Below are 13733 nucleotides of genomic sequence, written 5' to 3' on the forward strand. Positions count from 1 at the left end.
GAATACAAGCTAGGGTTACTTGGACACAGGGAGTAGTGTTGAATTTAAATCAAGGGAAGTAATGTTAAAACTTTACAATGCATTAGTAAGACCTCATCTAGAATATTGTGTTCAGTTCTGGTCACCTCATTACAAAAAGGATATTGCTGCTCTAGAAAGAGTGCAAAGAAGAGCGACCAGAATTATCCCGGGTTTAAAAGGCATGTCGTATGCAGACAGGCTAAAATAATTGAATCTATTCAGTCTTGAACAAAGAAGACTACGCGGCGATCTGATTCAAACATTCAAACTCCTAAAAGGTATAGACAATGTCGCCCCAGGGGACTTTTTTGACCTGAAAAAAGAAACAAGGACCAGGGGTCACAAATGGAGATTAGATAAAGGGGCATTCAGAACAGAAAATAGGAGGCACTTTTTTACATAGAGAATTGTGAGGGTCTGGAACCAACTCACCAGTAATGTTGTTGAAGCTGACACCCTGGGATCCTTCAAGAAGCTGCTTGATGAGATTCTGGGATCAATAAACTACTAACAACCAAACGAGCAAGATGGGCTGAATGGCCTCCTCTCGTTTGTAAACTTTCTTATGTTCTTATGTTCTTATAGTCTAGATGACGCGAGCTCGAGTCCAGGCTATTCCTTTCCCAACCGAGGGCGGGAGCTTCCAGGGGGCGGCACTTAATTTGCTGAGCGCCGCCCGGGGGGAAGGAGGGTTAGGTCGGCCAGTGTGTCCTCGGCTCACCGCGCACCAGCGACCCCTGTAGTCTGGCCGGGTGCCTGCAGTGTGAAAAAAAGCGTTCGGCTGATGGCACACGCTTCGGAGGACAGCGTGTGTTCGTCTTCGCCCTCTCCCGAGCCAGCACAGGGGTGGTAGCGGTGAGCTGAGACTAAAAATAATTGGCCATTCCAAATTGGGAGAAAATAATAATAATAAAAAATAATTGGCAACGACTAAATTAAAAAAAAAAAAAAAAAATGTAAGGAGTTAGTGAAATGCATATGAAATTTGAAAGCATTGCCACTCCTACTCATGGGAGGCCTTTCTTCTGCGATGTTCTGAATTTAAATTTTGTAATCCATGTGGTTTTAGTTTAAACAGGTTTTATAAATAAAATAATGTAAAAAATTAAAAATTAAAAAACAAACAAACATCCTTTAGGTCAAATTGTATTTGAGTTACAACAAAAAAAAGAGCATTCGTAGCAAAAGAGATTTACATACATCTTCAAGTATCTATTCTAGCTTGAAGTGTTTGACGATATGCTGGCTCATTTATATTCTTCAACGAGGCTGCTGTGGATTCAAGCACATCTATCCACAATGAATAGAGGAAAGGAATGGTAAGATATGAATTTTGCACAGGACATACATCAATCAAAAAGGAGTCAAATCATTTCATGGGAGGTACAAATAGAAAAGTAGAACCTCTTTGACAAATGGATCTCGTTTTGGTCTCTGCATTCCAAGACATTATGCAGAAAGTTGTACGAATGTGCTAAAAGGGTGGTCTAAACCACCATTACCAGCCATACCAATAAAACACTCAGCTGTGCTAAATTTAAAAAAAATCCTAAAAAGAAACAAATGACAAAACGTTTCGACTAGAAGACTTTTTCAACTGAGAATTTCTATTACACCTTTAACTCAGCCACAGATATTGTATATGAATTTCCTCTGCAATGCTCTTCCTGCTAAAATAGTTACCCTGACGTTGCGCTGCAGACGCCGGTGTGGAAACTGACTCCACAATATGAATGATAACGGGGACAATTTCATAGCTAAATAGTTAACAGCTCTGTGACAAATGGATTACATGCAGCACAGCAGTGAGGGGGAAACTATTGTTTCACGGTGTACAAACCAGTTTGTATTCCACATTACAGGGCCCTGCGGGTTTGCTGATGTCAATAGCAGCTGACTGACCATACTTTCATTTTCTCATTCATGGAGGGGTTTCTGCTCAGGCAGTAAACATCATATTATTGAACCAGAAAAGGTGCTGCTTCTCTATAAGATCCTGACTTCATCTGATGTCCTCAAGGTCCGGATCTCCTCCAGGTTTTACAGGTATCATTAAATAATGATTAAAACCCTAAAGAAGGTTCAATTGGTTCAGTTCAATAATTTAGGGTACAGGAGGAACAAAGACCACGAGGGCTCTGGACATTGAGGAGTGTAATTGTGCACCCCTGCTTTTATATCATGGACATGTTCATAACATGTACCTTCTTACCTCAATAGTGGCCAACTCTGGCCCTTCCTGGCACGGTCTTTGTTCCAGCCATGTTCTTAATGATTGAATTGAGCAGTCAGGTTTTTAACAACTGCTGTGTTCACAGCGGTACCTGGGGATATGCTTTGAACCGCTGTGTTCACAGCGGTACCTGGGGATATGCTTTGAACCGCTGTGTTCACAGCGGTACCTGGGGATATGCTTTGAACCGCTGTGTTCACAGCGGTACCTGGGGATATGCTTTGAACCGCTGTGTTCACAGCGGTACCTGGGGATATGCTTTGAACCGCTGTGTTCATAGCGGTACCTGGGGATATGCTTTGAACCGCTGTGTTCATAGCGGTACCTGGGGACATGGTTTGAACCGCTGTGTTCATAGCGGTACCTGGGGATATGCTTTGAACCGCTGTGTTCATAGCGGTACCTGGGGACATGGTTTGAACAAGGTGAAAGATTGGACTGGACTCAAGAATGTAGAACTCTTAAATTGTTTAATTCCGCATCTTTATGTTTGTTGAATGTGGCAGGTTTTATTGGTTGATAATCAGACTGAAAAGCAGGTGAGAATCTCAGTCTTCTGGTTGTAAAACCCCTCCTGGATCATAATGAATTAATTCTGCAGCTGCTTTTAAAAGCAAGAATGAATAAAAATGAATGGATATTTGTGGAAATTACTTTCATTGAGTTCAGGGGCGCACACAAAGAAAGGTCACATTGCAACCCAGACATCTCATGTATAAATAACTTGGAGGGACTGGCAGGGGCTGTAAATCTCTGACAGCAGACAGATGGATATAAACGAGAGAGCAGCAGCACTGCGGAGCAGAGCAGAGTGCACGGGTGATTAGAGCTTGTGAATATGAATGAGGAAAACAAACACATCTGCTGCTGGCAACTTGAGTGAACTGTCAAGCACGGCAAAATACCACGCTGTCCCTTTAAAGGGTGGTTTTTTTGCAGTTTTCCCATGTTTTCCCCATAGGTATACTATGCATTTACCATAGTTTACCTTGGCTCACCATGTTTACCAATATACTTTACCATACCTCACAAAATAACACTAAGAATACAACTGTCGCTGCTACTAAAGCTGTTTGGCAGCTACCCCTTATAAATGTTTATATGAAACATGTTGTATGGGGCTACTTTAGTGCAGGTGGCACAATGGGTTAATGGAATTGCCTTTTACCTCCTAGGTTTGAATGCAGTGAAATTAGCCACGTGGACCCGAGGGGACAGTTTTCCATTGGCAGGGCTGGCATTAAGGTCAGGGTTATTGAGGCTCGTTGATGAAGCTCCCATTGTGTCTGCCAGCACCACGTCAGGCTGGAGCCTGCATCACTGCCTCTTGTTGTTCAGGAGCTCTTAAGATTTCATGCTTCTGTAATGACTATTAATAAGCCTCAAACAACTGTAATGGTTTCTCTTATTAAAGAGAATCTAAATAATTGAGTTCAGGTTCAAAAGAATTCTCTGTGTTTAAAAAAAAAAAGAAAAAAAAAAGAAGTAGCAGCTATATATTCAAGTAATCGTTCTGTATTTAAATAACATTTCGATAACAAGTAACTTGGTATAAAACTATCCGAATCTTCGCTATGGTAAACATCTTGGGCAAAAATGAGAAGCTGGCATATTAACATGTTAATCACAAAGTGGACTTAACACAAAACATAAGCAATCCTCCATCATTTCAAACATAAATTGTTTAATCTTTATTTTATTATCAGGTAACTGTATCAATGCATAGCACAGGGGCAGCTTTGTAAATCGGATGGTAACCAATACACAGCCCTGCATTGTACAGAGCAAGCTAAGCCATCGTAGCATCACAAGAACCCATCCTTCTCATCAAAGAGTATTAACCACAGTGCTGACCTACTGAGCTTGATCCAGGGGTCCTGGGAGCTGGGAGGGTTTAATGTGGATTTGCGTTATGTAACCACATGGTGCCATCTTTAGATTAAGAGCAATTTAAAAAGACTGCAGAATCCATTTAGAATTGATGGAAAAAATACATCTAACATAATATGCTCCTTAAATGGACAAATGAAATTGAGCAGAAGCAGAATAAAATATATTTTTTATGAGGACCATGTCCTACAGTATTTGCAAAGGTGCCCCAGGAATGTTGCTCTGAATATGTCCACAGGCTCAAGCAGTGCTGTTCGTTTTCTTATGAATATAAAATAAACATTGTAGTCCCACTGAAATCTACTTGGGAAATTGTGAATGGTTTTCCTATCCGTAAGGCATATACGAATGTGGAAGTAGATATAATCTAAACTTTATGCTGCGGAATGCTCTGTACGGTTTCAAGGAACATATTACACCAGCATATCGTATCAGGAACACTCACTGGCTATCGACTTTCTCTTTTCAGTACACATCTGTGGTATGTAAATACTTTCACTTTCAGAGTTTTAAACATGACTGTTTGCCTCTGACAAGTGTCGCCATATGCTGGCAGGTCTCCTGGTTAGTACTGTGTTTATTGTCAAGACTCCAAATGCTTTGTGTAGCATGTGCTTTAGTTTCTATATACTGTTTGCCAGGCAGTTTTTTTTTTTTCTTTAGGGGGGGGGGGTCTGTTAATTTGAAGGGCTTAGATGCCACAATAAAACGAACATTGTTTTGGTAAAGCAAGCTTATATTACAGTAGTATGTGCTGCCCAGCTAACACAAACACATCAGTTGCTCACAATACTCGACTGATTTCCCCTGGGAGGGTACCGGGCAGGAACACATGCTGTACTGCTGGTGGTGAACTTTACTATGATGTTACCCAGTCAGGGATTATGAAAAGAATACAATCATTTTTACATGGTGAGTGTGAATCAAGACACTGTACACATGTTCAGTTATGTATATATATATATATATAAACAGCCAAGTCCTTTCCATGGTGGATAAACTGTGGGTTGAAACATAGTTTAACAGGTAAAACACACTTACTGTAAAATTAACAAAATGTCACCACAAAATATAATTGTGCAAAAATGTGTACATTTACCATACCACAATCCAGTATGTCTGCATCACAGTTACCTGTGGTTTAAGTACAGTAAATCAGCCAGTTCCACATTTTGTAAAGAAACAAACTAAAACTTCAAAACATGACCCTTGAACATACTTAAATAATTCAATTTTCAATCTTAACGAACTCGCCAGGAGCTTGGTAAGGGGAAGCTGCTGGGTGTTAACGAGGAATCAGAACTGAAAGAGAAGCCTGGATACCGAATGCTTGAGATTCCTAGCAAGAGGAACATCCTGTCCAACTCAGCCGCAGCTTCATATCAACAGGTACCGTCTCATCCATCTAAAAACTTTTCTAGCAGCAGTAGCATGTTGTTGCAACAGAAGCATCATTCCGCAGGTTTTGAATTTCATTTTCAACACTTTTTTAAACAAGATTGCTTCCCTTCCTAGCTTTCTAACTTCAGAAAACAAATGAAAACTGCCTGCTATGCCTTCCTCATCAGCTGTCCAGCTGGAATTGAGGACTATGAGGAAGCCACTATTCACAGCAGTCTACTGGAAAGCTTATCCTTTCCAGCTTGGCCCATCACTAATCAAGATCTGGGCTCATTTGGTACTGTGTTATATTCGCTCCCAGTTCTCAAGGTGCTTCATCATGTTAACCAAGACTAATCAACAACGCTCCAAAGGCATAGAGGACACACACAAGCTGGTACTGGCTGCTGCTGAAGCTCAGACACCTCTGTGCCAGGGGCAGGAACAGTGCCATCGAAGACGAACAGGCTCCTCAGTTTCTTTAATGCACATAGTGTGCAGTCTCCACTACCTTAACCTTTTAGGTTTTGTTTTTTTTTTAAACCCATGTATCTGAGATTTGCTTCGTTGTCTTCGTTTATTCTCGTATCACCCGATTCTTTAATTAGACAACCATCTTCCTCAAGGGCAAACGTTTTTCTTTTCCCACCTTTCATGACATATTCATAAAAAAAATTAAAAAAAAAATCAATAAAGTCGGAGGTCACATCAATAGATTGCCCGCATTCCCTATTGCTGCCTGGCATTCCGCCTAGAACTGCAGGCTGCATTGGAATAGCAAAAAACAAGCAATATGCAGTAGTGTGCACATGTATGAGAACACCTCAAGCTTTGTCACTGATATCCTTTACACACCTACCTGCATGAAAAACTCTGCGTGGGAGAATTTCAATTTTCACTCAGTAATATAGAAATAATAGGCACTCATGGGCGAAAATGTTAAACCACTTTGTGCTTTAATTAGGCACCTTAAACTAAAACATTTTACCATTTCTTATGGCTATTTGTTCCTTTTCTCTTACTATTTTAAATTAATTGCACGTGGCCTATTAAAGTCATCAATTAAATTAGACAATCACAAATGTGCCTATTTTGACAATTTTCAGTTAGTGATTTTATTTCATATGCACAACAAATCAAAACAGAAGCAATGGGGTGTTCTAATAAATGTGCATACTACGGTACTGTCTGGCATGTGAACTTCACCTACCATATATATATATATATATATATATATATATATATATATATATATATATAAAAATGAGACTTTTTATTCTCCTTATTATAATACATTTTATATATTTATATAAATTCGGGTCGGGAACATTCAAAGACAAAACATACGAGATCAATTGAAAGCGCTTTAAAACAAAGATTTAATGTGTAACAGATAATTCTAAAACAAAACAAAGATCTTCCCCCCGTTATCAACCCGCTATTAATACTTCAAAAAGCAGGTACGATTAGATTGCTTTATGGTTTTGCTGTTGCTGCGCATGTGGAAACAGTTTTTAAAAATAAAGTGATGAGGAGATTGTTCTCTTGCAGCATTGTTATTTGTGGGGGTGGGGTTGTTAAACGAAGGCGTCTGGCACGGGTATTGCTGACAAGGTATTCGAAGAGAGAGTGCGGTGGGTCTACCCTTCTTTTAAATAAAGCAAACTTGTAGTTACCCTCTCTGTATTAATGCTGACCCCCTCTTTTCACTTCGTATCATCAGTTGAATACTGATACAGGACTATTCGTACAATCCAGTGGAGTTCTTTTATTTATTTATTTTGTTTAAAGTATTATTTATTTTCTTAATGTAAATTTTATTATATATATATATATATATATATATATATATATATTTTTTTTTTTTTTCTTCAATTCCTTTATATCTGACACAAGTCTCAGCAGCACAGAGTGTAATCCACAGTCTCAGGAAGGCTGGGCTGCTGCCGTCATCATCATCATCATCATCATCTGGCATATTGCTTGATAAAATCTTGAACTTTACACCGGAAATCATCCTGAAAGGAGAAAAACAAGACATGTTAAAAAAATAAACACATAAAAAAAATAACAGCGCTCCCAACTTTACACAGACCCCTGTAGAACGTTAGTTAGGGATTCGACACCAATGTTTGTTATCTTCTAAAGACTACATCAATTTGGATGAATCGTAGCAAGAAGAAACTCTGACTGTGCATTGCAAGAAAGCATCTCCACATTATACAGCAACAGGGCTCCGAGCACTCTGTAAAGTACACTGCAATTTGTATCGAGTTAATGATGCTAAATGAAAGTTCCCTCACTACATATTTCATGCAAATTTTGGTCTCAGCCTCTGAATAGCCTAGCATAATGCAACACAAAGGTCTAAGCCGTATCTCTTTATATTAATCACAGCTGGTTTTGATATTGCATGTGGCTAATCTTTATGGAATATATTGGGCTCCAAAGGGCTTTGAAAGAATATTGCTATATTAACTTCTTACTGATTAAAATAGCGAGCTTCTAATTGCAAAATCTTGTGACCTTAACATGTGAATTATATTTAAAAAAAATAATAATAAAAAAGGAACAAGCGCTTGGTAAAGATGCGATGAAGAGTTTTCATCTCTGCAGGAGGTGACCACCTACACCATATTGGTTTCTTTATCTGCTTTTTTAGGCACTTTTCACATATAGGTAGAGCTTCTTTGTGGGAGAAATACGACATGGAGGCTACAGCTGTTGCAAAAATGAGATTATGAGAAATGAGTACTGAATCTGATAGAATAGGCCAGGCTGTAGTAGAAACATATGGAAATCAATATAACTAATGGCAGGAATTCACGACAATATAATTCAAGCCACATCTTGGGCACACACATCTTGATACTCCGGAAGTGATTTGAGCTGTTTTAATGATACCTGGGTGTCACCGTCATGTGATTTTATGCTTATTTCTGCTTTGTTATCTACTTCAGTCATAATGGCTTAAGTACAATTTCTGCAAGGCAAAAATATCTGAACTTTAGTAAGGACACCAAGCTGGTTCCTCTGATATCAACAGAAAAATAAATCGCATTAGTTGTTTTTCTAATGAGCTCCCTGAAAAGGCAGCTGCACATTGGAGTCAGGGAGATATATGAAAGATAGATCCCAGCTGGGCGAGGTACAGCAGGAAAGGCCCTCAGCCCTTAACTAGCACTGCAAGCTAATTATAGAAGGATAAAGCTGTATTCCGCACACAGCTCATTACCAACATTAACCAACAGTGTATCTGGATAACGAATGAGGCTGGAAGACACAATCGGACAGAACATCTCTCTCTATCACTTTGCAAAGAAAAGACCAAGGAATTACTCACTGGAGGTTATGGGAAACGCAAATAGAGGCCTTTGGGTCTGACTTGCTTCTTATCATGAGTAAGTGGGAGAAACACACTCAATTCTTACTTCTGTGAACTCAATACGAGATACCATCAAAAGATCAAAGACTGTGACTGGAACCACAGGATCCTTGTTTTCAGTTCCTTGTGCAGCAAACCAGCATGCATAATCAGAAAAAGACATTTCAACCTTAAATATAAGCTTAAAGCAAGTGGGGTTGGAAATATTTCAATCATAAAAATATATAAGCCTACGAACAGCTGCACTGTGATGCAAGAATACAAAAAATAAAAAATCCTACACAAGACAAAAGAAGGCACTTAGAAGGAATGAATGGCATGTAAAATAACCATTTGTACACAAAAGTTGTTTTCATAGCCTCCTATTCCATCACCAATAAAAACAACATCCCAAAAACCAATTTATGATTTTGGGGTTGGTGACAAGCACGAATGCAGAATATGCATAAGACCCATATGATAATGTAAAACATCATGCGATATTCAAACCAGGTAATCAAATTATACCCGTAAAATCAATTTCATTTAAAAAGCTTGGGGTGGATGACACATAATAATAAAATGCAAATCCAAAATCGAACCAAGACTGCCAACAGAGAAGCCTGCCATTAAACCCTGAGCTCTGGCTTGTGTGTGTGATGTTTTCAAAGCTGTTAAAAGAACAGGGAATTGGCAGGATGACCCGATACAATCTCAGGAGTTTGGACTGTGTTTACTTGCACCTGTTTCAGTTTGCTATTCTTCAACTCTGCTGATGCAGATCTATTTCTGTGTCTGTCCTGGAGCTCTCTGTAAACACATGGCTGTCCTGGAGCTCTCTGTAAACACATGGCTGTCCTCTCTTACTTGCTGTCCTGGAGCTCTCTGTAAACACATGGCTGTCCCGGAGCTCTCTGTAAACACATGGCTGTCCTCTCTTACTTGCTGTCCCGGAGCTCTCTGTAATCACATGGCTGTCCTCTCTTACTTGCTGTCCTGGAGCTCTCTGTAAACACATGGCTGTCCTCTCTTACTTGCTGTCCCGGAGCTCTCTGTAAACACATGGCTGTCCCAGAGCTCTCTGTAATCACATGGCTGTCCTCTCTTACTTGCTGTCCTGGAGCTCTCTGTAAACACATGGCTGTCCCGGAGCTCTCTGTAAACACATGGCTGTCCTGGAGCTCTCTGTAAACACATGGCTGTCCCGGAGCTCTCTGTAAACACATGGCTGTCCTCTCTTACTTGCTGTCCCGGAGCTCTCTGTAAACACATGGCTGTCCTCTCTTACTTGCTGTCCTGGAGCTCTCTGTAATCACATGGCTGTCCCAGAGCTCTCTGTAATCACATGGCTGTCCTCTCTTACTTGCTGTCCTGGAGCTCTCTGTAAACACATGGCTGTCCCAGAGCTCTCTGTAATCACATGGCTGTCCTCTCCTACTTGCTGTCCTGGAGCTCTCTGTAAACACATGGCTGTCCTCTCTTACTTGCTGACAAAGGGTACTTACTGTACCTACAGACAGGGGTTTCCAATATGTACCTCAAGTACAAGGTTTATGTTGCTTATACCTTAAAGTGGTTGCATCTAAAAAAACAGTTTCATAAATCTTACATGTGCACTTCATTCCCTACATGGTTCTCAAATGTGCAGGTTTAAAAGAACCACCTACTGTAGCACTCACTACATGGATTTTGGGTCTGGATTTATACAATGACTAACAGTAGGTTCAGGGCTCGACTGGCAATCTTCCTGTAACAGTTAAAAACATCACACACCTTTCTCTTGCCTCAGTGCTTTGAAATGGATATGACCAACGTTCAGGCTTACTGCACACCTTCACGGGAGGGTAACATTTTGATTAACAGTGTACAGGGTGACTCTGAGGTATCTCCCAGTGTATCTCTTGCAGGGATAAAGTGGTCCAAGTGGTGTGTGGGCATTTCAAGCAAGTGATGCACTGTTGTGTTTATTGGTGGATAACATGTTCTGCAGCTTCAAGGACGTACAGTATCTGCTGAGGAAGCACTATATGGTTTCAAATCAGCTAAGCCTTATAAAACAGCAAGTTACACTTTCTGAATAAAATATGTTTGCTATCAAATACAGATGCGATTTCTTCATCCATACATTCATCACTTACTGCTAAGGTCTGCTTCCCTAATTGGTTTGAAAAGTGCCATTAGTGTCCATGTGGTACAACTCCTTTTTTTAAAGTTATTAAACACCTGCTTCTGTGGAACTTTAATCACTTTTACTGTTACAGAAACACAACCGAATAATGAACAAAGGCAGATGAGAGATTCATTATCTGCAATAAAATAAATAATTGATCTTGGTTTTCCTCTCTGCACACAGACAATGATGTTAAATCAAACTACAGCTTTTGGCAAAATGACACCGTTGTTGACCTGGCTGCAGGAACTGCACAGCTCTGGGTTCAAAACAACTCACGCCCATCTGTAATGAAACTGTTAGCAACAACATGGCTCCAGTCAAGGAAAAAAAAAAAAAAAAAACTTGATGCAAATACAAACCAGGAGTCAAAGAACAGTCAACTGGCTGACATTTCTGAGCCTGCACGCATGCAAGCAAGAGTGGCTGAATTCATCTAGACACGCACAGCCTGCAGGGTCAGGTCCTTCAAGATCACAATACCTCTCTGTGTGGTCTAGAATACTTTGGGTTTCATAACACTGAGGCAGGCAACTCTTTCCAGACTCGGAGGGTCATTCCACTAAAGGAATGCAGATACAATTAAATGACAGTACTTTACTGCAGCTGGTCAGCTGATGACAATGATTGGTTCAGTCTAATAATGAGGCACATGACTGGTGAAAGGTCCTGTGCTGGAATGATGTGCAGAGTCAGGAGATCAGTGAATTCTTTATCAACCCGTTGTACGCAATAATGGCAGGATGAACACTTTGCTGGCCGAACTATGCTGGTTGCTGCAAGGCCATCATTTTCAATTTGGAAAATTCAAATCACTATACAATACTTACCTCACAGAAGAAGAATGATAATTGTGCTCTGTGCCAGAGCCTGTAATTTCCTAATATCTTCTGCACCCTGGAGCAACTACCGCCAAAGAACAAAGTGTATGAATTGCTGAAATCTTTCAGAGTGTTTGCCATTTAGCACTTAACAAGTTTAGACAGCTCCGTATTAAAACTAAAAGCAGTTTTCCAGTTTCTGCTATGGAAAAAAAAAAAAAATAATACCAAACTAGGCAAAAACTTGTAAAATGAAGCTCTTCCTGTAGGCTGTAATATTCTCCTACTATATAAACTACCTTTTCATCCAACATGTAAATCAACAGCTGCTCAAGTGTGATGGCTCTTCTGTTCCTGTACAGATTCCATGCTTGTGTGCCTTGAATCTACCCATCATGGTGCAGATAAATGTACAAATGTACAGATAGAAAAAGTGTATGGTGCTAATGCATCCTCTACCAGTTCAGGCTTTCACTTCTCAAGCCCCACTGCATCCTTCTTCACGCTGCCTGGCAATAACTGTGACAGGTTTGTGATGTATAACGTTGATCACAATGATCTCAACCAAGACCATCAGAACTAGTTTTGCACAGGCATTTCCACTTTTCCGCAAATCTTTTTCAATACCTATATGAATAAAATAAGAGTTACTGGGAGATGTACTAGTGTAGAGGTGCAATTTTCCACCAACTCACTTCAGTTGATTCTATGGCTATAGTAAAGCTTCTTCCCCTGACAGTTCCGCAAAGTTAGCTGCAAGCATCTGGAAATTTTTAATTCACTTGCTCAGAGAAATACTTTACCTCTAATCAACTTCCACAGACACCAAGCTTACAATTAAGATAAAAAAACAAACAAAAAAAACCTCTGCTGTGCCTGCTTTGTATGCACTCTGCAGACGATAAATACACCACATGGCTGAGAGCACTGTTGCTAATTGTATTTTTAAAGTTGACATCTACATAAATAGCAGAAACTAAAAAAAAGTTTCTGTTTCTGCCTTTTTAAAATAACCCAGTTACCTTTTGCTGGGCCCTGATCTCTCTATTTTATTCTTCAGCGATTCCTTGTTATCTCAGCCCGTCAGGAAGAACAGTACCTTATCATTGCTTCCTATAATTGCATTGCCATCTGTGTTCTCATGGGTTATCCTGATGCTGGCTATTATCCTCTCACTGATGTTCTCTGGCCAGCTATCTCGACTCGGTGCAGGAGGATTATCTAATTAGTATAAAACTTTATCATCACCACCAAGAGATGCCCCAATATATCTATTTTTTATGCACAAGGCATGTATTTCTGTAGAATGACACGTACGGTACACTTATTTATTCAATGGCCATGAGAGAGAGAGAGACACAGAGAGAGAGAGAGAGAGAGAGAGAGAGAGAGAGAGAGAGAGAGATCTGGAACTGTGTTTCAGGTTCACATTTAACACTAAAATAAAACCAAAGGATAAAGGTTATCTGTTATTGCAAGGTCTGTGAGGGAAAGGTTGATTGTCACCATCAGCCTTAGACAACAGAGACTGCAAACTTCAGCTGTGGGACCAGATATCCATTACTGCACAACACAAGTGGATAAGAGACCACATCACACACTTTCGAAAGCACATGTCTGTGTACCGCGTTATTCAGGGCTGCTTCTGTCTTTGGTGTTCTACTGCTTTAGGCAACGTGCTTCTCACAAACCTGTTCTTCATTTGCATTTCTCCCTAGCATGCAGGCAAGTCATCTTCTAACAGAGTGCTTCCTTATTCTTACTGAATTATTTATAAATATGGTATAAATTAATTTGAGCCCTTAATCCCATTTACAAGCTTTTGTTCACAAGCTTTTGTTTGTAAGTGTATCA

At 40.0% G+C, this 13733-nt stretch overlaps 1 protein-coding gene across 3 annotated transcripts in view; it reads right to left on the reverse strand.

Moving 5' to 3' along the window:
- Window positions 1-6879: 6879 nt before the first annotated feature.
- The window catches only part of LOC117426447 (NEDD8-conjugating enzyme UBE2F-like), a 48514-nt gene continuing 41660 nt past the window's right edge, over window positions 6880-13733 (reverse strand). For all 3 annotated transcript variants that reach the window (XM_059034052.1, XM_059034051.1, XM_059034050.1), the window contains one exon: window positions 6880-7542. In XM_059034052.1, the coding sequence (XP_058890035.1) occupies window positions 7492-7542 (51 nt within the window). In that variant the 3' untranslated portion in view covers window positions 6880-7491. The remainder of the gene's footprint in view (window positions 7543-13733) is intronic.

This window comes from Acipenser ruthenus, chromosome 11, assembly GCF_902713425.1.
Source record: "Acipenser ruthenus chromosome 11, fAciRut3.2 maternal haplotype, whole genome shotgun sequence".
NCBI classification, from domain to species: Eukaryota; Metazoa; Chordata; class Actinopteri; order Acipenseriformes; family Acipenseridae; genus Acipenser; species Acipenser ruthenus.